Source organism: Hypanus sabinus, chromosome 11, assembly GCF_030144855.1.
Source record: "Hypanus sabinus isolate sHypSab1 chromosome 11, sHypSab1.hap1, whole genome shotgun sequence".
NCBI classification, from domain to species: Eukaryota; Metazoa; Chordata; class Chondrichthyes; order Myliobatiformes; family Dasyatidae; genus Hypanus; species Hypanus sabinus.
In genome coordinates this window covers 90,339,623-90,365,959 of record NC_082716.1, presented here as the reverse complement: position 1 = coordinate 90,365,959, position 26,337 = coordinate 90,339,623, and the positions used below count along the sequence as shown (strand labels likewise).

Here is a 26,337-nt window from a genome sequence, read left to right as displayed (position 1 = left end):
GTCTTGTTCGCTGCAGAACAAATATTGTGCGAACTAGTGCCAGGGCACCCTTTACCTCCATTGGAGGTGGCATATATACTTACTGTTTCATTGACAAGGTGGCACTCCCCCATTACTGTGCTTGTGGTCAAAAATATATCTTCCAGTCGCCAGTGGGTGTTGAACATTAATTCCCTGACTTCCAAGCTAAGGAATTATGTCATTGTTTCAAGAGTTTAGCAGCTACATTTCAGATGAAATACAGACCCATATTTTTAAAAGAATTTAAAAACTCTGCACACATGCTTTACCTGTAGAATCCTACATCAACTGACTTGTTACCATAAATTAGGAATATGATCAAAGGAGCAATGTGTCTATGGGCTGTTTATGTAAATCGAGAGGGTATACTTTTGTGGAAGTACTTCCATCATGTAACCTTGAGCCAAGTCATTTCACGGTGGTAATTCAGAGGTTCAGTTCTGTGACTGACATCTCCTCAAAAGAGCCCCGAGAAGCACCTCCTGTGCAGCTGCTGCCCCTCTCTGCCTCAATGCCTCTGCAACTCTTCCCCTACTGCCTGTAGATTATACATAGTTGTTTTAACGATAGAAGATTTGTACATTGGAGCTTGTGGAATTTTTGAAATGATTTGGACTTTTCCAAGTGAACAAGTTGTGCGGTCCTGGCTTTCAAAAGTGAATGAGGTGGTCCTGTGACCACGCTGAATGACTGAAGGAGGGTGGGAGAGGGGAGGCTGAAGAATTAGGCAAGGTGAACTTGATTGACGGTAAGCTTTCCTGTTGTTACAAGGAGGGGGTTGGGTGACATCAAGTTCACATAACTAGCAGCACTTAAAGTATGGCTGACCTCTTTCATTTCACTGTTAATTTGCAGTGCCTTGTTAGAAACAGTTCAGTGAATCTTTGTTCTGGAGTGCTGCCATGGCCAGGGAATTGAGCATGGGCGCACAGGCTGTGCATGGTCGTCATGGGAACTGAGTATTATGAGAGGAGTGGTTGGTGCTTGCAGTCTTTCATATCTCTGAGGAGTTGATGCAGTGGTAATCTTATTTACTATGAGGCTATGGTTTGGCCAAGGAGCTGCTGATGAAATACTTAAGTTGTTTCTCTTAGTGCATGAAGAAGTTTCTGTTTATTTCATATGCAGAGGAATGAGAAAGATGTGGCCCTGAGTATAGTAGAGATTGCTTAAAACAAGTTTTTTTTTGTTCATTTCTTTTCACGGGGGACATTTTAAGGTTTTGTTTAGTCTGTTGCATTTTACATTGGCAAGATGCAGATTGATCTTAGAATTCAGCAGTTTTTCCTTGTGTTTTTTTTTTAGAAGCTTCAGTCTGGAACTTATTACACTCCTTTGGGTGTAACACAAAGTTATGTTACCTCTGAGATAGGCACTTGTATTTAAAACGGTGGTTTTCATTACACCTGTCATCCTGAATCGCATTCATTTTCTGGAAGGGTGGGGAAACCGTTAAGGTTTGAACTCAGTATTTTTTGACATTCAATGTTCACCTGAAATTTCTGTTTTGGTCAGTTTTGGGACAGAAAACTTTGCAGAGCTTTCTCAAACTTTTTCCATTTGGGAATGACGAGAAGCAATTGTCTGTGGTTTGTATGCATGATTATCTGCCAAAGCCAATTAATTGTGGAGTCAATCATTTAAGTGTCCTTTTTTCTTGTCGTCCACCTTAATTCCAGTAAATTACTTGATGATCCTTTAAGATCATAAGCAACTGTGAGCCAGGAGAGTAAGATGAACATAATCATACTTCAGTTATTACCAACATTTTGGAACAATAGTGATGAGGAAAAAGGCTCAATAGCAATTTTAAAAAGTAAACACAAAAGGACATATTTACCAATGGGGGAAGAGCAAGGATATGGAGTGATTTCTTGGGTCTTTCAAGCAGTGCATAGGCATGTATAATAGAGAGAATGATTTTCTGTTGTAATACTGCTGATACTCAGTGTTGCAAGTGTGTGTAGATGGTCTGTTTGACTGAGGTATCATATTCCAGCCCTATTTTGTCACTTTTGTGTGTACCTATTCAATGGAGGCAGGTAGTTCAGCTTATTGTCGGGAGGAAGTATGCAGCTGTGACCTTACCCACTTCATCCTCTGACAGCTCTGCATGTTGTGGGGCAAGTTTCTGTACAATTCACATGGTTGGCTCTGCATGTTGTGGGGCAGGTTCCTGCTCTATTCACATGGTGCATGCTTGAATGAACACACTCATGATATAAGAACATTCTCTACACCTGGCTGAAAGTTCTTTACTCTTAATCTATAGTGCTGAAATCACTTTTTTTAAAAGTCGTGCTTGTCTTGTTGAGTTGGTCTATATCAGCAGATTTACAACAGGTACCCAACTGATGGTAAAGTCAGGAGCATTATAGTTGCTACAAAGTCTGCCAGCTTTTTCAACTTTGTATCATCTTTCAGCAATTTAGTTAAAAGGGATAACTTAAAGAGTTCTTGTGTCCTACTATTCAAAACATTTACAGAGGCAGGTGTGTAAAAAGGGCCTGAAGGATCACCGGGGACCTGAGTCACCAGCTGCTACCATCTGGAAAACGGTACAGCAGCATAGAAGCCAGGACCGCCAGGCTCCGGGACAGCTTCTTCCACTAGGCCATCAGACTGATTAATTCACACTGATACAATTTGTATTTCTATGTGTTGACTGTCCTGTTGTACATAGTACAAATTACTATAAATAGCATATTTAGATGGAGATGTAATATAAAGATTTTTACTCATGTATATGAAGGATGTAAGAAATAAAGTCAATTCAATTCAGATATGAGTTATTGTGTAATTTTTGTTCTATTAGTGGAAAACTTGCTTTTTTCAAGTTGAAATTGTAATATTACCAGAGAGTCTGTGCCAGTTGGTGTGAGAGAATAGATTACATGCAATGGATTTCAGTTCATGTTTACTTGCATTTCTACCCCTACCACCATGGAGATTGTGTAATCGGCAGGTTCCTGAGGATGCTTAACATAACTCTGCAAGGGGCAGCGATATTGATTTTTGAAGAGCGTCTGAGTGAAGAGGCAACAGTGGATTGAGGTTGTGGGATGAAGAGTTCATTATCTAAATTCAAGTCAGCATTAAAAACTTGCAGAAGATCTGACGTTTCGAGGAGCCAGGAAGCAAGGAGGCCCGTTTTCACCTCTGGAAAGTAACTACTTTGGCATTTGGAAGAATACCTTGACACATGTAGACCATTGCGAAAGGATTGCTTTTGAAGTGAATTGGGAAACTGAAATTACTGTAGAACAAATTGGACGATATTGTGCCCCTGGGGACAGTGGGAGGTTCTCAGGGAGCAATGAAGGTATAGGGATGGTGAGGGGAATGGAGTTGCTCAGCAGCAAGGTGGGCAGCTGAGGGATTGCAGGATTAATTCAAGAAATGAATTCCTTATTAAAAACGTCTGATCCTCAGTGCCTCATAATTGATTACAATGATCACATAATCATTTCATCTCTTGCAAACCCACTGTTCTCAAACTTTGCTCGAAGCACGTTATAGTTATCGAAGAGTAATGTAGTACTTCTGCAATGTGACCTGCCTTTCCAGTCCTGATGAAGGGTCTCAGCCTGAAATGTCAGCTGTTTATTCAGTTCCATGGATTAGCGGTCACCAACCTTTTTTGCACCACAGTGGGCAGGGGTGTTACTCACAACTGGAATATAGGTGATAAGTCAACCATGAGTCACATATAAGTGGCAAATACACTCAATTTAGTTTCTAAAAGGGTTTATCTAACAAATTTAATATTGAACACACCACATATTTTCCTCGCATGAATATAGTGATAAGTCAATTATAAGTCAATAGCATCATAACATTTTAAGTAACGTTTGGATATTAAACACACAGTGCATATTTTCCTTGTATGAACGTATGAGATCATTGCAGCACACCAATATCGCTGAATCAGTGGGAGCCCTGGGCTTGTTTCCTTGCAACAAGACTGTCCCATCGAGGGGTGATGGGAGAAAAATGTTTTTCAACTGAAGTAATTAAACCATTCAGGCTCTTTGAACATTTGAAGAGAATACAGTTTGATAAAACAAACAAGAAGTTGGCTTGCAGTATTTTCAGTCACTTTGTGAAAACTTCCAGAAATGGAACACACTTTAAAAAAAACATGTTTGCCAGCACTTCACAACAAAACAGTGATGGTTTGTGTGCTTCATACAACATTTCATTGCTCATTGCTAAATCTGGAAAACCCCACACAATGGGGGGAGAACTGATTCTACCAGCCGAAAAGGAGGTTCTGAATATGATTTTACCTAAGTCACCAGATGAAACATTTAAAACAATTCCATTCATCAACAACAACTCTGTCAAAAAGGGAATCAATGAAATATCTGAGAATGTGGAAGACACATTGTGCAGTATGTTAGGACAACAGAATTTGCTTTGCAGTTGGATGAGTCAACTTTGCCAGGCAATTAATCTTTGCTTCTTGGTTATGTTTGCTTCCTAAAAGAGAAATCCTGGTTTAAGGGTTGTTATTTGTAAGGGGACCAGAAGCAGATATGAAGGGGGAATAAATATTTTGGGTTGTCAAGCAATTTTTCAAAGAGAAGGATGTTCTACTCACCAACATTCTTGAGCAACACGTGGGGCAACATCAATGAGAGGACACAATTGTTGAAAAAGCTGTATGTGTCATATTTACCATTCACTGTGTAATTCACAGAGAATATCTTGTCATAAAAAAATTAAAAGATCGCTGCACAAACCATTAAATGAAATCAAGTCCCATGCTCTAAATACACAACTTCTTTGAGAGCTTTGTATTGAGAGTGATAAAAGTTTGAATGCTTGCTTTCAAACACACAAGTCAGATTGCTTTCAAAAGGAAACTGAGATGCTTTAATGCACTTTTTGAAATTGTGATCCAATTCTTTGAAGATTCCAATGTTTCATTCAGTAATCAACTCAAGAATATTAGGCATGACATTGCTTAAGTTTGTCAGAGTTATTCAAAGTTTAGCAAAATCATTCTTCAGTTGCAAGGAAACGATGTGAAACTTAACAACACAAACATGAAGTCTGCAGATGCTGGAAATTCAAGCAACAAACACAAAATGCTGCTGGAACGCAGCATCTATAGGAAGAAGCATTGTCGACGTTACAATAGACAATAGGTGCAGAAGTAGACCATTCGGCCCCTCGAGTCTGCACCACCATTCTGAGATCATGGCTGATCATTCACTATCAATACCCAGTCCCTGCCTTGTCCCCATATCCCTTGATTCCCCTATCCATCAGATATCTATCTAGCTCCTTCTTGAAAGCATCCAGAGAATTGGCCTCCACTGTCTTCCGAGGCAGTGCATTCCACACCTCCACAACTCTCTGGGAGAAGAAGTTCTTCCTCAATTCTGTTTTAAATAACTGACCTCTTATTCTCAATCCATGCCCTCTGGTACTGGACTCTCCCAACATCTGGAACATATTTCCTGCCCCAATCCTATCAAATCCTTTAATTATCTTAAACGTTTCAATCAGATCCCCTCTCAATCTCCTCAATTCCAGTGTGTAGAAGCCCAATCTCTCTAATCTCTCTGCGTAAGACACCCCTGCCATCCCAGGAATCAACCTAGTGAATCTACACTGCACTTCCTCAATTGCCAGAATGTCCTTTCTCAAACCTGGAGACCAAAACTGGACACAATATTCCAGGTGTGGTCTCACCAGGGCCCTGTACAAATGCAAAAGGACATCCTTGCTCTTGTACTCAATTTCCCTTGTAATAAAGGCCAACATTCCATTTGCCCTCTTCACTGCCTGTTGCACTTGCTCATTCACCTTCATTGACTGGTGAACTAGGACTCTTAGGTCTCTTTGCATTTCTCCCTTACCTAACTCTACACCGTTCAGACAATACTCTGCCCTCTTGTTCCTGCTTCCAAAGTGGATAACTACATTTATTCACATTGAATGACATCTGCCAAGTATCTGCCCACTCACCCAGCCTAACCAAGTCTCCCTGTATTCTCCTAACGTCCTCTTCGCATGTCACACTGCCACCCAGTTTAGTATCGTCAGCAAACTTGCTGATATAGTTTTCAATGCCCTCATCTAAATCGTTGACATAAATCGTAAAGAGCTTCGGGCTGAGACCCTTCAGCATTTTTCTGTGTGTTGCCTGAAAATTCACAAAGTCAAATCAGTCATCTCCACATTTGTGTCCAAGTTAGCCTTACTTCAGTGCACCATTGGTCATTGTGACTTTATCCAATTTCCATGCCTCTCTGAGTTGGAAGAGAAAGAAAGAATACCAAACGATCTTCAAGTGTATTGTGTCCACCTGCATGAGTTACATAAAGACATGACAAAGATTTCAAGATCTTCTCTTGATCCAAATTCCAGATTGGGTAATAAATCCATTCCTGAACACTTGTAATGAGGATTTAACAGGAAGCATCGAAGAAGAACAGATCTTGTTGAAGTCAAAACAATCATATCAAGACTTTTGGTTTTGGAAAGAAATCGCTGAACGTTATTCTATACTGTGAGAAAAGGTCAAGATGTTCTTTAGTGCCTTTCCAGCATCATATTTAGGGAAGCACAGTTTCAAAGCAATGGCTCAACTTCCTTCAAAGCAACAAAACAGACTCAAAATGATTCCGTGCAAGAAGGCTGTGAGTGAATGGCTGATTTTTTTTCAGTGCAAAGGGAATTTTTTGTTTAACTACTCATTAAAAGAGGTGCGAGACTGCACTAGTGCATGATGTCAGCCAGTAGAGCGCAAAAGGTTTAAAAAGAAGACCGCCATATGCAGCGGGCAGCAGAGTGATAGGGCTTTGGCGGTAACGGGATGAGGCGAGGTAGGTTAACCTGTGTTATTTGCGGAAAGGGGGAAGTATGTGTGTGAGGCCAGTTTTCTGTGCTCGGTGTCAGATATGGGAGGTCCTGGAGTCTCCCAGCCTCCCAGATGGCCATATCACTCGGTATATCACACTGCAGCTCCTGAGGGACCGAGTTAGTGAGCTGGAGATGCAGCTCAATGAGCTTCATCTGGTCAGGGAGAATGAGGAGGTGATAGAGAGGTGTTGTAGGCAGGTGGTCACACCGAGGCCAAGGAAGACAGACAAGTAGGTCACAGTCAGGAGGGGGAAGGGGAAGAGTCAGGTACTAGAGAGTACCCCTGTGGCTGTACCCCTTGACAATAAGTACTCCTGTTTGAGTACTGTTGGGGGAGACAGTGTACCTGGGGGAAGCAGAAATGGCCGTGCCTCTGGCAGAGTCTGGCCCTGTGGTTCAGAAGGGTAGGGAAGAGAAGACTCTATAGTCAGGGGGTCAGACAGGCGATTCTGTGGACGCAGAAAAGAAACTCAGATGGTAGTTTGCATCCCAGATGCCAGCGGGATGTTTCAGATTGTGGTGGGAGGGAGAATAGCCACGTATTGGTACCAATGACATAGGTAGGAAAAGGGAAAAGGTCCTGAAAAAAGACTACAAGGAGTTAGGAAGGCAGTTAAGAAACAGGACCACAAAGGTGGTAATCTCAGGATTACTGCCTGTGCCACGTGACAGTGAGAATAGGAATAGGATGAGATGGAGGATAAATGCGTGGCTGAGGGATTGGAGCAGGGGGCAGGGATTCAGATTTCTGGATCATTGGGACCTCTTTTGGGGCAGGTGTGACCCAAAGGACGAGTTGCACTTGAATTCCAGGAGGAACAATATCATGGTGAGGAGGTTTGCTAAGGCTAATGAGGAGAGTTTAAACTAGAAATGCTGAGGGGTGGGAACCAAACTGGCTCACAAATAGAGAAAGCTTGTAGACAGTGCGAGAGGGGGGATAGGTAGGTGATAGGAATGGGATGCGCTCAGACCGAAGGTTTGAGATGTGTCAATTTTAACGCAAGGAGTGTTGTGAACACAGCGGATGAGCTTAGAGCGTGGATCGGTACTTGGAGATATGATGTTACAGAGACTTGGATGTCTCAGGGACAGGAATGGTTACTTCAAGTGCCAGGTTTTAGATGTTTCAGAAAGGACAGGGAGGGAGACAGAAGAGGTGGGGGAGTGGCACTGTTGATCCCAGATAGTTCATTTATGATATTATTTATAATAATATCAGGAGTAGTCAGCTTGGCTTTGTAAAGGGCAGGTTGTGCCTTATGAGCCTGATTGAATTTTTTGAGGATGTGACTAACCACATTGATAAAGAAAGAGCAGTAGATGTAGTATACAAGGATTTCAGCAAGGCATTTGATAAGGTACCCCATGCCAGGCTTATTGAGAAAGAAAGGAGGAATGGGATCCAAGGGGACATTGCTTTGTGGATCCAGAACTGGCTTGCCAACAGAAAGCAAAGAGTGGTTGTAGATGGGTCATATTCTGCATGGAAGTCGGTGACCAGTGGTGTGTCTCAGGGATCTTCTGGGACCCTTACTCTTCGTGATTTTTATGCATGACCTGGATGAGGAAGTGGAGGGATGGGTTAGTAAGTTTGCTGATGATACAGAGGTTAGAGGTGGTGTGGGTAGTGTGGCGGGCTCTCAGAGGTTACAGTGGGACATTGATAGGATGCAAAACGGCTGAGAAGTGGCAGATGGAGTTCAACTCAGATAAGTGTGAAGTGGTTCATTTTGTTAGGTCAAATATGATGGTGAAATATAGTATTAATGATAAGACTCCTGGCAGTGTGGAGGATCAGAGGGATCTTGGGGTCTGAGTCCGTAAGACACTGAAAGCAGCTGCGCAGGTTGACTCTGTGGTTAAGAAGGCATATGGTGTATTAGCCTTCACCAATCCTGGAATTGAATTTAGGAGCCGAGAGGTAATGTTGCAGCTATGTAGGACCCTGTTCAGACCTCACTTAGAGTACTGTTGCTTGGTTCTGGTTGCCTCACTACAGGAAGGATGTGGAAGCCATAGAAAGGGTGTAGAGGAGATTTACAAGGATGTTGCCTGGATTGGGGAGCATGCCTTATGAAGATAGATTGAGTGAACTTGGCCTTTTCTTCTTGGAGTGAGGGAGGATAAGAGGTGACTTGATAGAGGTGTAGAAGATGATGAGAGGCATTGATTGTGTGGATAAACAATAGCTGCAGAAGTAGACCATTTGGTCCTTCGAGCCTGCACCGCCATTCTGAGATCATGGCTGATCTCATCAATACCCGGTTCCTGCTTGTCCCCATATCCCTTGATTCCCCTATCCATAAGATACCTATCTAGCTCCTTCTTGAAAGCATCCAGAGAATTGGCCTCTACTGCCTTCTGAGGCAGTGCATTCCACACCCCCCACAACTCTCTGGGAGAAGTTTTTCCTTAACTCTGTCCTAAATTACCTACCCCTTATTCTTAAAACCATGCCCTCTAGTACTGGACTCTCCCAGCATCTGGAACATATTTCCTGCCTCTATCTTGTCCAATCCCTTAATAATCTTATATGTTGCAATCAGATCCCCTCTCAATCTCCTTAATTCCAGCGTGTACAAGCCCAGTCTCTCTAACCTCTCTGCGTAAGACAGTCCAGACATCCCAGGAATTAACCTTGTGAATCTACGCTGCACTTCCTCTACAGCCAGGATATCCTTCCTTAACCCTGGAAACCAAAACTGTACACAATACTCCAGGTGTGGTCTCACCAGGGCCCTGTACAAATGCAAAAGGATTTCCTTGCTCTTGTACTCAATTCCCATTGGAATAAAGGCCAACATTCGATTAGCCTTCTTCACTGCCTGCTGCACTTGCTCATTCACCTTCAGTGACTGATGAACAAGGACTCCTAGATCTCTTTGTATTTCTCCCTTACCTAACTCTACAATAATAATCTGCCTTCCTGTTCTTACTCCCAAAGTGGATAACCTCACACTTATTCACATTAAGCGTCATCTGCCAAGTATCTGCCCACTCACCCAGTCTTCCAAGTCACCCTGAATTCTCCTAACATCCTCATCACATGTCACACTGCCACCTAGCTTAGTATCATCAGCAAACTTGCTGATGTTATTCTCAATGCCTTCATCTAAATCGTTGATGTAAATCGTAAACAGCTGTGGTCCTAATACCGATCCCTGTGGCACCCCACTAGTCACCACCTGCCATTCTGAGAAACACCCATTCACCGCTACCCTTTGCTTTCTATCTGCCAACCAGTTTTCTATCCATGTCAATGTCTTCCCCCCAATGCCATGAGCTCTGATTTTACCCACCAATCTCCTATGTGGGACCTTATCAAATGCCTTCTGAAAATTGAGGTACACTACATCCACTGGATCTCCCTTGTCTAACTTCTTGGTTACATTTTCGAAAAACAAAGGCTTTTTCCCAGGGCTGAAATTGTTGCCACAAGAGGACTCGGGTTTAAGGTGCTGGGGAGTAGGTACAGAGGAGATATCAGGGGTAAGTTTTTTACTCAGAGTGGTGAGTGCGTGGAATGGGCTGCTGGCAATGGCGGTGGAGACAGATACAGTAGGGTCTTTTAAGAGACTTTTAGATAGGTACATGGAGCTTAGAAAAATAGAGGGCTATGGGTAACCCAACGTAGTTTCTAAGGTAGGGACATGTTCGGCACAGCTTTGTAGTCCGAAGGGCCTGTATTGTGCTGTAGGTTTTCTATGTTTCTATGATTGAAGATAGGGATCTAAGACTGTTTCTGAGTGACATTCTGCCTGATGTTGAGAAGCTGATGTCACTGCGCCAAGCCCATCCATCTCATTGAAAGGTGAAAAAGCAATGAAACTTTGGATTAGTAGTTCCTATTTTCTTTCATTGGTCATCATAAATCAATTTTTTAAATAGTTTGTATGTCATGGCCAGAATAGGAGAGGGGGAACCAGGGATGTGATCTGGGAGCCAAGGGGGTCGTAACCCAGAAAGTTTAGAACCACTGTTGTAAATTAAAAATGGCACCATCTGTCATCAAAACTGTATTCCATCACAGAGGTGGCTGTTGGAAAGCTTGGTTGATTTTCAATCATGGGCCAAAAGTCGAAGGTGTCCTTGTTATATTGGGCTGTAACCATAATTACCAGAACAAAAAAATTCTTCCTGTATGTTTCTCCCCCATAGCTAATGAACCTGGTCCTCCCCTCACAACTCTGTAAGTTGGCCTATTAGCATCCAAACATATCTCAGAGGCTGATAGATTTGATGTGCAGCTTGTTGAGTACAAATTGGGTACTCAGACTCATTTGCTGATCTGAGCCTTGTTTGTCCAGCAGTCTTTTTGCAGAAATGAAGGCAATCTCTGCCAAGCTTCTAGGCTTGACACTTGAGGGCAACCAAATGAACAAACAAAATTAAGTTCTCATATAACCATATAACAATTACAGCAGGGAAACAGGCCATCTCGGCCCTTCTAGTCCGTGCTGAACGCTTACTCTCACCTAGTCCCACCGACCTAATTGGTAAAAAGACAAACTATGACATGGCTGGTAGGCTGTGTGTGGGGGCTTTGGATAGTGGGTTCTATGTAGTCAGCTGAGTGAAGGAAAGGCAGGGTCATTTTGTTGGTGTAGTATAATGGATTATGAGCAGGTGCCACATAGAGAATGTTCTCTTATATTTGTGTTACCCTGTCATTTTAAATGTTTTTTTAAAAAAGTCAACTTCCTTTTGCTTGGGGCTTTAGAATCCCTCAGTTATGGTGATCTTGATCATTCTGAGCATTTTAAACACTCGTATTTCTGGGCTCTGGTGTTTCACAAGCCACCTGTATGTGCATACCTGTGTAGGAGTAAGTATGTTGTATCATGTTCAGGCACAGGGATTTCTTGCTTTTGATTCGGTTGAGGCTATTTTATAGAAGTATGTAAAATTATAAGGGGCAGAAGTCAGAAAATTTCCCATGGTAGGGGTATTGAGGTGTGAGGGAGTTTTCTTCAGATGTTTATCTGCAACTTGCAAAGGAGATGGTGAGAGTTAGTTAAACATTTCTATGTTAGTTGGGCATTTACTGCAGAGAATGACTTGAACAGAGAAGACTTGAACAGGCGGAGAATGGTGGATCCAAATGGAATTGTTGTAAATAGGCAGAAATGATCAGCATGGGCCAGTGAGCTGTAGAACATGCAACTTAACAAGCCCTCTGACTCTAAAAGCCAATTAGTTAGGGAGGAGTAAACTGCAGTACATATTTCACTCAGGGTTTTGTATTCAGTATGGTTGTGCATTTAACTCCTGAAAAATGACAACTTCTATTTAATGCAGTCACCTGGCCTGATATAGCCCAATACATTCATACAATTGTACCCCTTGTCAAGTTTACTAAAACCAAAGATCTTCCTTTCGCACATTACCATTGTTGAACAGAAGATCTTGCACCCTCCGCAGTTTACAATGTTTCCGCAGTGTTATACTGGTAGGCTTGCATTTTGCAGGCTTTTGGATGGTAGAGTTCACTGTGACAACTGGATATATGTGCAGTTAAATGTGGAAATGCAGAAGCTGCTCATGGTTTTTCCTGTTTCTCGAGAGGAAATGATGTTCTGTAGCTTCCTTTAGGCTAAGCTTGTAATATGGGTAATGTGTTGAAAAATAAAATCAGAAGCTGCTGGAAGTAGATTGTCAGGCAGTAATGCGGGAGAGAGGAACAGGTGGACAACCTTTCAATGGATCCGGAGCCATTGACCTGAGGCATTAACCGTATTTCTTTTTCTTCACCAATGCTGCAAATACTCAGCAGTTTAGCCAGCAATTTCTGATTTTATTTATGGTTTATTCTCACTGTAAAATACCAATGAAAATGCTTTGATGTTAGAGATGTGAGTGAGTTTTTTTTTCCAAAGGTGTTTTGAGCTATAAATGTTAAGCAATCTCTTGTATTTCTTTGAAAGTCAGTTCTGTTTTTGAGTTGTGACAATACTTGCTTTTGAATTAAAGGTTGTTTTCTGGCTTTTACCTCTATTTTCACCAACCTATGACATATTTAAAAGCTTACCCTTCAAATGCTGAGCCAGCTTGATGGAAATTGCTGTTGGAAGCCAGGGTCCCTTGAAGCTGAAAGTTTTGTCAGCAACCCACATCAGAGAAGGGAAGGCCTTCAACAACAAGTGGCATTCCTTAGTCACAGCTTATAAAAATCTGGTGACCTACAATGCAAGGTCCAGAGGTCAAGGTGCTCTTTTTCTCTTCCATTAAGTTGCATAAGGTTTCACATCCTAAACCTGCAGGTATTGATAAATAACTGTCTAGAATTTAAAGTGTTGATGTAATTGGTAAGAGGTTTTTAAGGCTGCAAACCTATTGTGGCAATGGGCAAATTGTAGCGGGTCCAGGTCCTTGCTTATAGACAGGAGTTGATTCTGGCCATGACCACCCTCTCAAAGCATTTCATCAGAGTAGATGTGAACGTCACCGGGCTCTTCTTGGGCACTGGTATGATTGTTGCCCTTTTGAAACAGACGGGAACCTGTATCTGCAGCAATGGGAGATTTAAGGCATGTTTCTGAAGTGGGAATATTACAGCTACTTTGGTTCCTTGATGGCTGCAGTTAACCACATGATGTTAACTGGAGATGATGCTTCACTCCCAGATGAGCTCAGTGCCCTTTGAAAGGGAGAAAGAATAAAAATAGAATCCCTGCAGTTTCCGGTGACCCTATGATCTCTGTCTTATAAATGGACGTCAGCACACCTTTAGTGAGGGTGAACCTTTGCAAAACAACAGGTCATGATGGCGTACCTGGAAGGGCACTGAAAACCGGTGCCAACCATCTGCCTGGAGTTTTCAAGGACATCTTCAATCTCGCACAGCTGCGTTTGGAAGCTGTCACTTGCTTCAAAAGGGCAACAATCATACCAATGCCCAAGAAGAGCAGGGTGATGCTCACATTGATTGTGATGAAGTTGCTTATGGCCAGAATCAACTCCTGCCTGAGCAAGGACCCAGATCTACTGAAATTTGCCTTTTGCCACATTAGGTCTGCAGCAAATGCAACCTCACTGTAGGAGGAGACATACTGGAGTGAGCTAGATCGGCTGGTTGAGTGGCGCTCCAGTAACCTTGCACTGAATGTCAGTGAGACCAGGGAATTGATTGTGGATTTCAGGAATGGTAAGTCAAGGGAGTATGCTCCAGTCCTCATTGAGGGGTTAGCAGAGGAAAGGGTGAACAGTTTCAAGTTGCAGGGTGAAAAAGCAACTTGAATATGGGTCCAACATATTGATGCAATTACAAAGAAGGTACGACAGTGTCTATATTTCATTAGGAGTTTGTCAGGACTTGGTATGTCATCAAAGACTCTCACACATTTCTATGGATGTATTGTGGAGAGCATTCTGACTAGTTGGTATGGAGGAGTCTGCACAGAGTTGGGAAAAGCTGCAGAAAGCTATAGACTCAATCAATCAATCCTGGGCGCTATCCTCCCCAGCATTGGATAACACCTTCAACAGGTAATGCCTCAAAAAGCTTAAAGTACATTTATTACCAAAGTACATGTATGTAAGCATATATGACCCCGAGATTCATTTTTGGCAGGCATTCACAATAGAAAGAAACACAATGAAAAACTGAGATGGAAAAACAACCAGTATGCAAAAGGTAACAAACTGTGCAAATACAAAAAGTAAAAAATATTAATAGATATTTATAATAGATAATAATTATATAGATATAACTTATATTTATTTATATTTATAATTTATATTTAATTAATATAAATAAAAATAGAGTAAATGAGGTGCTCGAGGAATATAAAGAATGTAAAAAGAATCTTAAGAAAGAAATTAGAAAAGCTAAAAGAAGATATGAGGTTGCTTTGGCAAGTAAGGTGAAAATAAATTCAAAGGGTTTCTACAGTTATATTAATAGCAAAAGGATAGTGAGGGTTAAAATTGGCCCCTTAGAGAATCAGAGTGGACAGCTATGTGTGGAGCAGAAAGAGATGGGGGAGATTTTGAACAATTTCTTTTCTTCAGTATTCACTAAGGAGAAGGATATTGAATTGTGTAAGGTAAGGGAAACAAGTAGGGAAGTTATGGAAACTATGACGATTAAAGAGGAGGAAGTACTGGCACTTTTAAGGAATATAAAAGTGGATAAATCTCTGGGTCCTGACAGGATTTTCCCTAGGACCTTGAGGGAAGTTAGTGTAGAAATAGCAGGGGCTCTGACAGAAATATTTCAGAGTGTAGTGGTGGATAACTGTTCATCAGGTTGGAGGCCAGTGACTAGTGGTGTGCCTCATGGATCTGTATTGGGTCCAATGTTGTTTGTCATATACATTAATGATCTGGATGATGGGGTGGTATATTGGATTAGTAAGTATGCAGATGATTCTAAGGTAGGAGGTGTTGTGGATAATACAGTAGGTTTTCAAAGCTTGCAGAGAGATTTAGGCCAGTTAAAAGAGTGGGCTGAACGATGGCAGATGGAGTTTAATGCTGATAAGTGTGAAGTGCTACATTTTGGTAGGAATAATCCAAATCGGGCATACTTGGTAAATGGTAGGGCATTGAAAAATGCAGTGGTACAGAGTGATTTAGGAATAATGGTATAGTTCCCTGAAGGTGGAATCTCATGTGGATAGGGTGGTGAAGAAAGCTTTTGGTATGCTGGCCTTTATAAATCAGAGCATTGAGTATAGGAGTTGGGATGTAATATTAAAATTGTACAAGGCGAATTTGGAGTATTGTGTACAGTTCTGGTCACTGAATTAGAGGAATGATGTCAACAAAACAGAGAGAGTACAGCAAAGATTTACTAGAATGTTACCTGGGTTTCAGCACTTAAGTTACAAGGAAAGGTCGAACAAGTTAGGTCTTTATTCTTTGGAGCGTAGAAGGTTGAGGGGGGACTTGATAGAGGTATTTAAAATAATGAGGGGGATAGATAGAGTTGACATGGATAGGGTTTTTCCATTGAGAGTAGGGGAGATTCAAACAAGAGGACATGAGTTGAGAGTTAGGGGGCAAAAGTTTAAGGGTAACACGAAGGGTAATTTCTTTACTCTTTACTCAGCTGTGTGGAATGAGCTTCCAGTAGGAGTGGTAGAGGCAGGTTCGGTATTGTCATTTAAAGTAAAATTGGATAGTTATATGGACAGGAAAGGAATGGAGGGTTATGCGCTGAGTGCGGGCCAGTGGGACTAGGTGAGTGTAAGCGTCGGCACGGACCAGAATGGCCGAGATGGCCTGTTTCTGTGCTGTAATTGTTATATGGTTATATAAATCATCAATAAATATTGAATAAATTGTAGAGTTTCATCAAACTTTGTACTTTTTTTTGGACAGTGGTGTCATCAGTGAATTTATAGATCGTGTTTGAGCTGTGCCTGACCACACAGTCGTGTGCGTAGGGCAGTGGACTAATCAAGCATTCTTGAATATGTTCCTCTGTATTCTCATAAGACCTAAGCAACCTAGTCCCAAAAGGTGGCATCTATCATTAAGGACCTCCATCACCCTGGACATGCTCTCTTCTCATTTCTACCATCAAGGAGGTGGTACAGGAGCCTGAAGACACACATTCAATGTTTCAAGAACAGTTTCTTGCCCTCCACCATCAGATTTCTAAATGAACAATGAATACACTAACTCACTTTCTTTTTTGCTCTCTTTTGCAGTACTGTAATTTTTAGTTTTTTTTATTGTTATGCATTGCAGTGTACTGTTGCCAGAAAACAACAAATTTCATGATATATATCAATAATATTAAGCCTGATTCTGAATCTGAAGGTATTCCAGCAGGAAACAGCTTCTCATCAACTAATTTTACTTGAACTGAAATGTATTTGCACATTCCTTCTTAAAAAGCCATGCTGTTGCATTGTCATTTCATTCATTTATTTGGATATTATTTCAGTATTGTCAGTACTGATTGAACTTTTCTTTCCCCTCATCACATTTCTCAGTATTTGTCACTGCGCTTGTGGTTTTCCATTGAGTAGTGTGCAACGTGGTTGTGTGGAACTGTTAATCATACAGTGAATCCTGGTGCTTATGAGCACAGTTACCAGAACAAGGGGTATGTGAGGCAGTGGAGAATATAATTGAGCAGCTTGGGACACCTTGAGTGTTCAGCTCAAATCCGATGCTGGTCCCTACAAGCTTGAAGCCACTGTTAAGCTGTTTGCAACATGAAGAAGTGTTTTGCTCATGGTCTGACTCATTTGGCCAGAATCCAGTATCATGCTGATTAAACTCTTAATCTCAAACATGATGCGTCAGGAAAGAAAATCGTATGGTATTTGGAAGGATAATGAAGCCTGACATTAAAGCCCAGTTGTTTGAGTGGATCTGATGCACTCCATGCTGTGAATGAAGGTAAAGTGCCTTTGTTCCAGAGTACAGTAACCCTTTTGTGTGGATTTCCTTCAATTCATCTTTATTCACTTCTCTCTTTCTCTTGTGGCACTCTTAATCCAAGGGCTTTGATTTTCACTGCTGATTCTTGTTCTCATCTGAACTGGAAAGGAAGCCCCATTTGATTCACACAACATTTTTGCATCCTCTACCCTTGATGCCTCAATGCCCTCTCTGAGTGTGTTTCAGTTGTATTCAATTGTGAGATGATTATGCCTCCCTCCCTGTTGGCCTCAGGTTTAAAATAGCCCAGGCTCACTTCACATTCAACAGTGAAGTCTGGAGAAGAGTACATAAGCAAAAAACTTTTTATCTTTTATCTGATTTGAAATCAATAACAAGTTCAAGATTCTCTAAGTTGCTGGCTCACCCTGTTTTAGATCTTGCATGTTTGAGTGACTGGATGAAGTTGCACCTGTTTAAGCAGGTTGGAATGCTGTATGTGTTTATTCTCTCAAACCTCGCCAAATAGTACTAATGAATGTTCTGCTGTGAATTCTAATTGTGCCTCCTCCAGATTGGTTTGGAATATAAACTGTGGCCAGCACTTAGCACCGTCACTTCATTAGTAGAATCTATTAGCAACAACAGGGACAACCTGTGTGTGGAGCCAGAAGGTATAGGTGAGGTCATAAATGAATATTTTCATTGGTATTCACAAAGACAGGGGTTCCCAATCACGGACCCCTACAATTGTCAAAGAAAATGGATTTGATGAGAGTATTTATCTCGGGGAAGATGAGATTGCAGTGTTACTCTCCAGCAGGCTTAAAGGTTGATGGATCCTGACAACCAGATGAGATTTATTCTAGCTGCTATCGAAGACAAGGAAAGAGATTGCTGGAATTCTGGCTGAGACTTTTAGTTCTTGCTGACCACAAATGAGGTACCAATTCACTGGAGGACATCAAACTCCTTGGCAGAGCAGACTCAACGGGCCAAATAGCCTAATTCTGCTCCTATATGTCTTGTGTCTTCTGCTCAAATATAGTCCCTTGTTCAAGAAGGGCAGCAGAGAAAAGCCTGTGAGCCTATGGAAATACATTCTGAAGGACAGAGTTAATGATTACTTTGAAAAACTGGGTCTGATCAGAGGTCTGCATCAAGACTTGGTCAAGGGCAGATCCAGTCTGACCAATCTGATTGTTTTTTGAAGCGATAAATGTATTGATTAGGGCTGTTCACTAAATATGGTTTACATGGACTTCAGTAAGGTGTAAGGTAAGATACTACATGGGAGACTGGTTCACAAGGTTAAGACACATGGAATCCAGGGCAGGTTGGTAAATTAGATCAGTTGGTTTGACAATAGTAGACAGAAGATAGAGAGTGGGTTTTGTGATTGGTTGCCTTTGGTTAGTAACATTGCATAGGATTGGTGCTGTTGCAATATATGTGAAAAATGTGGATGTTGAGGGCACGATCAGTAACTTTGTGGACAACACAAAGATCAATGATATTGTTATACTATTGAGTGTTATCTTGGCTACATGGTGTGCAGTGAAATGAGCTGAGAAATGACAGATGGAGTTAACACTTGTACACGTGTGGTGATGCATTTTAGGAGTACTATTGAGGCTAGGGCATGGTCGTGTCTCAGGAAGTGTTGAGGAACAGAGGGACATTGGCGTACAAGTCCACAGATGTTTGTACCACGTGGCTAAGAAGGCTTAGGACTCCTGGCCTTCATTAGTTAACACAATGAGGACAGTGGCAGGAATGCTGCTCTCCAACTTTTTAAACCAATCATCAAACATCAGCCGGGGTATTACAAGCAGTTGTAGATGTGGTGCAGGGGAGATTCAGCAAGATGTTACTTGAGATGAAGTGTTTCAGGTTTGAGAAGAGACTGATAAAGCAAGGTAGGGTGAAGGGGATACATTGTCTGAGAGCGGGATGTCAGTGACATTATTTAGGTGTCTGAAGTACAGCGAATTCCAGTTAATTGGGTCACATCGGGACCAGTACATCTTGGCCCAATTAAGTGGCTGTCCAAATTAGCTGGTTTCATGGAAATAGTTAAACGGGTATAAAAAAAAGACAAATTGAAAAACAAATTTTGTATTTAAGTGAAATACAGAACAAATAAGAATACTACCAATAGTACTATAGCATTGTAAAACTATTAGTTGCTCATAGCTATCAGTGGAGGAATTCATCCAGTGTACACAATGAACAAAGCCAGTGCAGACACCTGGTGCAGATAATGGACTGCCTTCATACAATGCTATCGATGATTGTATCCTCCAAATCTTCATTTTCATTGTAAAATTCAGGATAATAGTTCCTAACTTGATGAAGTAGTGAAATTGTTTTATTTTCACTCCTGATCGTTTCTGGCATCCCCAAGCAAAACAGTTCTGTCAAATGGCCGCACAAGTGCACGCAACTGACGCTAGTTAGAACCTGTTTGGACATAGTCTCCAGTTCCAACTAAGCGCAGTGTTCCAAATAAGTAAAGGGAGTCCCAGCAATTTTCTTGATTAGTTTTTGTTCTTAAAGCGTTGTTCCAAATAAGTGGCTGACCTGATTAGCTGATGGCTCAATTAACCAGAATCCATTGTATTTCAAGTACCTATGTACTTGTTAGTGCCCCTACTTTATCTCTAACATCCTATGTACTTGAAGTTTAAGAGACTACTAGACAGGTATCTAGAGGAATTTATGGAGGAGGGTTATATGGGAGGTAGGGTTTGAGGGTCAGCACAACATTGTGGGCCGAAGGGACTGTAATGTGCTGTATGGGTCAAGTACTGGAATATGGAATTAATATAGATGGGTACCCACTGTTCAGCATGGATGTAGTGGGCAGAGGGGCCTGTTTCAAGTCATAAAGTATGACTCTATGCCTGTAATTTCATTAGTTTTACAGAAAAGTTGCCAATTTGAATTAATAATATATATTTTTATTTACCATGCTGAGCAATGTGAAATGTTCCCAATTTTGTGAGTGTAAATAGTTCTCCCATATCTTTTCTCAAAGGTGAATATTGAGTTCTGACCGCAAGCTTACAATTATCAAATTAGATTTAATTGTATGTGGGCCAAGAACTAATGAGATGGGCTATTCGGAAAGGATTTCTAATCAAATCATAACATTCAAAGGGCAGTTGACTTGACCAGTAAGTTAACTCTGGTCATGGGAGTTATGGGACTTGATGTTGGTTCAAAAAGGCTGTGCCTTTGACACCTCTTAGCTGTTGGGGCTCTATCTTTTCTGAGTGAATTGAGGCTGAGAGAATGATGCTGTGTGTGAGAGGTGAGATGAGTTTCTGAAGATAAGAGATTTTTCAACATGTGTGTGGTTTCATGTACAGGAATGTGACAACAGGCTTGGGAGGAAGGAGCAAGAGTTGTGAGAATTTGTGTTTGCTGGAATGCAAGTACTGAGAATGAATCTCTATCAAATATCACAGCTTCATATCTATATAATTCTGAAGTTTTAAAAAAAGCTTTTAATGTGGTTTTTTTTAGCACTTAGTATTAAATGTGCGTTTAAAGAGCTGCACCCTGTCTGGGAAATGCTATATTTGGAATTCCCCTTTCTGATGATTAAGACTTTTTGCTAATCATATTTTTCATAGTTCTCTGTCCTTGTGTTTGGGCCTGCAATGGGTTCAGTGATATGTGTTGCTTAAGTATGTTGCCGGCAGTTGCCTGATGGAGAAAATCAATTGCATGTCACCATCTTTCCACTGTTGTGCAGTTTCTTCAAGCCTTCTCACATCTGCATTAGTTCCAGTGACACACTATCAGATTGATGCAAACCTGTGCTGGAAGGTTAAGTAATGTTTTCCTCTGCCATTTTACATTGAGCCTAGTGAATTACATTGTGGTGTTAGAACATAAACGTGACTTCAGCATGAAGACCTGCCATGTCTGCATGTGATCTTTCTCCAAAGGCCATCCGTACTGTGGTTTGCCACAAGCTGTATATGCAGATCCCACATTTACTTTCTTGCAGTCATCTGTTTCCTTAAAATTAATACTCAGTGGCTACTTTATTAAGTACACCTGTTTGTTAATGCAAATATCTAATCAGCCAATCATGTGGCAGTAACTCAGTGCCTAAAAGCATGCAGACATGATCAAGAGGTCCTGTTGTTGTTCTGACCAAACATCGGAATGGGGAAGAAATGTGATCCAAGTGACTTTGATTGTGGAATGATTATTGGTGCCAGATTGGGTGGTTTGAGTATCTCAGACACCACTGATCTCCTCGCATTTTCATGGACAATAGGGTCTAGAACATCCAGTGAGACACAGTTTTATGGACAAAAATTATAGTGGTCAGAGGAGAATAGCCAGACTGGTCCAAGTGATAGGAAGGTGACAGTAACTTAAATAACCACATGTTACAGCGTCTCGAATTGTGAAGTGGATGGACTAAAGCAGCAGAAGACCACGAACATGCATACACTCAGTGGCCACTTCATTAGATGCACAGGAGGCACCTCATAAAGATGCCACTATGTGTAGTTTCCATTTGAATGGTTCTTCAGCATCATGTGTATAGATGCTACCTTGTTATAGTTTGCAGTCGATCAAGATCTACCCCATTTACTTTTTAGTGATGTGCTAATGTCTTGTTTTATTGGGTTGGGCAGCATAAATAAATCTGAACCTTGATTTGATGCAAACAAGATGAAATTAAATTGTGCTGACTCTATTTTTCCCTTCCAATTCTCTCTCCTACCATTAACTCTCCACCTCCCTCCTGTTGAAATCAGGGTGTAATTGGAACAAAGGGTCGTTTTAATGGTGTTTGTGGGGTTATGAGTAATGCTGGAGCTTTTTGAACATGAGTGCACAAACCAAACCACGTGAAAGAGGCAGGCACCCACTTATTTCACAAGTGCTTACTCAATTACGTAGCATTAGGTTTACACGATAATATTGCCACTTTGAACACTGCACCACATTTACCATGGAATTGTAAAAGCCAAAAATCATTTGGGGCACTTTGTACCACTACATCAGTAAATCTGCTAAACACATCAATATAACTTTAAAAAGCTAAGCAGACCAATGGAAAGCAGTGCATTTGAGAAGCAAGACTACAAGCAATAGTGTCAGTGGAGTGTGGTTCATCTTTCCTTTGGCTGGGGACAATGCAGTTTTGCTTTCCATACTCTGGTATGTTTTGATCCCAGCCACAGGGTGTCTGAGCAGGACAAGAGGGACAAGACAATGATGATTTACTTGGGGAGAAGTCTGCAAGTTTCAGTTAATGGCAAAGGGCAAGGTCTGGCAGCAGATTGCACTTGAGATTGTCTGTGGGGTTTTCCATGTGAGTGGATGAGCTTACATTTTAAGGGTTAGCTTCATTTGTCACATGTGCTTTGAAAAGTCTGAACATACACTGGAGTGAATTGTTTGTGTCAAAACAAATCAGTGACGATTGCACTGGGTGGTCCGCAAGCCTCCCCACACTTCTAGCACCAACATAGCCTGTCCAACAAATCACTAACCAAACTATATCTTTGGAATGTGTGAGGAAACTTGAACATCTTGTGGCCACGGGGAGAACATACAATCTCCTTACAAACAGCGGCAGGTATTTAATCCTGATTGGTGATCGCTGCTCGTGTAACAGTGTCACGCTAACCACTGTGCTAGTGCGCCACCCAATTGAAATTGAAGCACTTAATTTTTTTCAAATATGATTTCAAAACATACAAAGAAGACAATATTGGAATAAAATGTCATTTTGACTTAATTATTTTCTCATCTACCTCTGTGCCTGACCTGATCTCCCCCCACTACCTCATTTTCCACTCTGGTAAATACCAAGACATTGGCACGTATTGTGCACACACAAGGCCCAAAGAGATAATTCATTGGCTTTTATTTGATTTAGTTTTTTTTCTTGTGGTTCATTTTGTGTTTGAGTGTCCACTTAAGGATAAAAATTGAATTGTTAATTAACAAAGTTTTCAGAAGGAATTGGTGACTAATTAGTGCTCCAAATCTCTCAACTGTCTAGGTGTCGATCTGGATTTGTGGGTGAATACTGCCAGCACCCAGATCCCTGTCAGATTTCAACCTGCCTTAATGGAGGGACGTGTAGAATCTCCATCACTGAAAGCAAAGTACAAGGGTCATGCAGTTGTGCTTTGGGATTTACTGGTGATCGATGTGATACAATAGTCAGCAATGTCTGTCTGAACAATCCTTGCCAAAATCGGGGAACTTGCCGCCTCATCACCCTTGAGAAGTACGAATGCAAGTGCCAACGAGGATGGATCGGTAGGTATAGTCTTGTGTTCCAGCCTAAGAACCAGGAAGATTATATTCCTCACCGTCCATTGAGCAATATATACAAGACATAGTAGATTAGGCCATTCAGCCCATCGAGTCTACTCTACCATTCAATCATAGATTTATTTTCCTTCTCAATCCCAATCTCTTCCTTCTTCTTGTAACCTTTGACACCCTGATTAATCATGAACCTGTGGCGACCCACTTTCTGCACAGGCGAACTGGCTCACAAATAGCCAGCGCGCGGGGGGAGGCTTTGTAATGCACCTCTGACGTCATTTCCGCCCGGAGAGGGCGGGCACTCGGGATTAAATGCTAGCGCTGCGAAGTTTGAACAAACTAGTCTGGAAATGACTTACCAACTGCGTGTCGTTATTTCAGCGCTGTGTGTAGCACATCGCTACATTGGTGACCCCGAAGGTCCAAACGGGATTTGGACCAAAGATGACCGACTCTTCATCTGTTCACGCAGTTTCGCTAAAACTGCCGACTTTCTGGATGCTGCGACCACGCGTGTGGTTTAGCCAAGCAGAAGCCCAGTTCCAGATTCGGCAGATATCCTCTGATTCCACACGTTACTACCACGTGGTGAGCGCCCTTGACCAGGAGATGGCCACCCAGGTTGCGGATTTCATACAGTCGCACCCGGAAGAAGGCAAATATGAAACATTCAAAGCACTGCTCATTGGGACCTTTGGCCTCTCACGGCGTGAGCGAGGTGCCCGCCTGCTTCACCTGAACAGTTTGAGAGAAAGGCCACTGTCAGCATTAATGAATGAAATGCTGGCCCTGCCTGACGGACTCAAGCCCTGCCTCATGTTTGAGCAAATGTTCCTAGAGCAACTGCCCGAGGACATACATCTGCTGCTGGCCGACGCAGATTTCAGCGACCCCCGGAAGGTGGCGGCCCGGGCAGACGTGCTGTGGAAAGCCAAGAGGGAGAGCGTGGCGTCCGTCGGTCAGAGTACCAGGCCACGCGCCCAACAGTGGACCAGACCAGGCCCAGCAGGGGGGTGCACACAACACAGAGGCAGGAGTGAGGAGGCCAGTGAACAGTGGTGTTTCTACCACCAGCGGTGGGGCTTAAAAGCCCGCCGTTGTCGCCTTCCCTGTAAGGGCCAGGGCCAGCTGCCACTAATGACTATGGCAGCTGGCCACCAGGACAGCCTCTTATACGTCTGGGACAAACAGTCAGGACGCTGCTTCTTGGTCGACACCAGAGCGGAAATCAGTGTCTTGCCCCTGACGGGGTACGACACCCACAACAGGAAGCCAGGACCCATCCTGAGGGCCGCAAACGGCAGCACGATACGGACCTATGGCACCCACACAGTGCAGCTGCAGTTCGGCGCCAGCTGGTTCCCGTGAGACTTCACACTGACCGCTGAGGCCCAACCACTCCTGGGGGCGGACTTCTTGCGAGCTCACAGCCTGCTGGTCGACTTGCAAGGGAAAAGACTGGTACATGCTGGGACTTTCCGGACGTTCTTCCTGAGTGAAGCCAAGTTGTCGGCCCCACACCTGGACTCCACCACGCTGTCGGACAACGAATTCACCAGAATCCTGGCAGACTTTCCATCGATTCTGGCACCGCAGTTCACGGTAGCCATGCCCAGACACAGGGTTCAGCACCACATCCCGACCAAGGGGCCACCCCTCCACGCCCACGCACGAAGGCTCCCCCTGGAAAAGCTCCACCTAGCGAAGAAGGAGATCAAGAGGATGGAGGAATTGGGGATCATACGGAGGTCCGACAGCCCATGGGCCTCCCCCCTGCACATGGTGCCCAAAGCAGCCGGGGGTTGGAGACTATGCGGTGACTACCACAGACTGAACGAGGCTACCACTCCAGACCGCTACCTCATGTCACACATACAGGACTTTGCAGCAAACCTGTACTGGGCAAGAATATTTTCCAAAGTAGACCTTGTCCAGGGATACCATCAAATCCCGGTGCACCCTGAAGACATCCCCAAAACAGCACTTGTCACCCCGTTTGGCCTGAAGAATGCCGCACAGACATTCCAGCAGCTAATGGATGCGGTAGGACGCGACCCGGACTTTGCGTTCATCTATTTGGACGACATCCTTATAGCCAGCAGTAGTCGTCAGGAGCATCTGTCCCACCTCCGCCAGCTCTACTCCCGCCTGAATGATTTCGGCCTCACGATCAACCTGGCCAAATGCCAGTTCGTTCTCAATACCATCGACTTCCTGGGCCACAGGATTACCAAAGACGGGGCAACACCTCTGCCCGCCAAGGTAGATGCGATCCGCCACTTTGACTGGCCCAACATGGTCAAAGGCCTGCAGGAGTTCTTTGGTATGGTGAGCCACCGTTTCCTCCCAGTATCATGCGCCCTTTGTACACCCTGATGTCAGGTAAAGGCAAGGACATTACTTGGGACGAGGAGGCCGCGGCTGCTTTTGTTAAAGCTGAGGAAGCCTTGGCAGATGCCGCGATGCTGGTGCACCCCAGAAAGGACGTTCCGACCGCACTCACAGTGGACGCATCCAACACAGCAGTCGGTGGAGTGCTAGAGCAGCTCATCGAGGGGCACTGGCAACCCTTGGCATTCTTCAGCAAGCATCTACGACCACCCGAACTCAAGTACAGTGCTTTCGACCGAGAGCTGTTGGCACCCTATCTGGCAATCCGGCATTTCAGGTACTTCTTAGAAGGCAGGACGTTCACTGCGTTCACGGACGACAAACCGTTGACCTTTGTGTTCATGAAGGTGTCCGATCCCTGGTCGGCTCGCCAGCAGCGACATCTGTCCT

The 26,337-nt window shown here is 42.9% G+C and overlaps 1 protein-coding gene across 1 annotated transcript in view; it reads left to right on the top strand.

Moving 5' to 3' along the window:
• LOC132402192 (neurogenic locus notch homolog protein 2-like) overlaps nucleotides 1-26,337 on the top strand; it is a 218,249-nt gene that overhangs the window by 79,729 nt on the left and 112,183 nt on the right. The window contains exon 3 of the mRNA XM_059984899.1: nucleotides 23,282-23,544. Within this exon, the coding sequence (XP_059840882.1) occupies nucleotides 23,282-23,544 (263 nt within the window). The remainder of the gene's footprint in view (nucleotides 1-23,281; nucleotides 23,545-26,337) is intronic.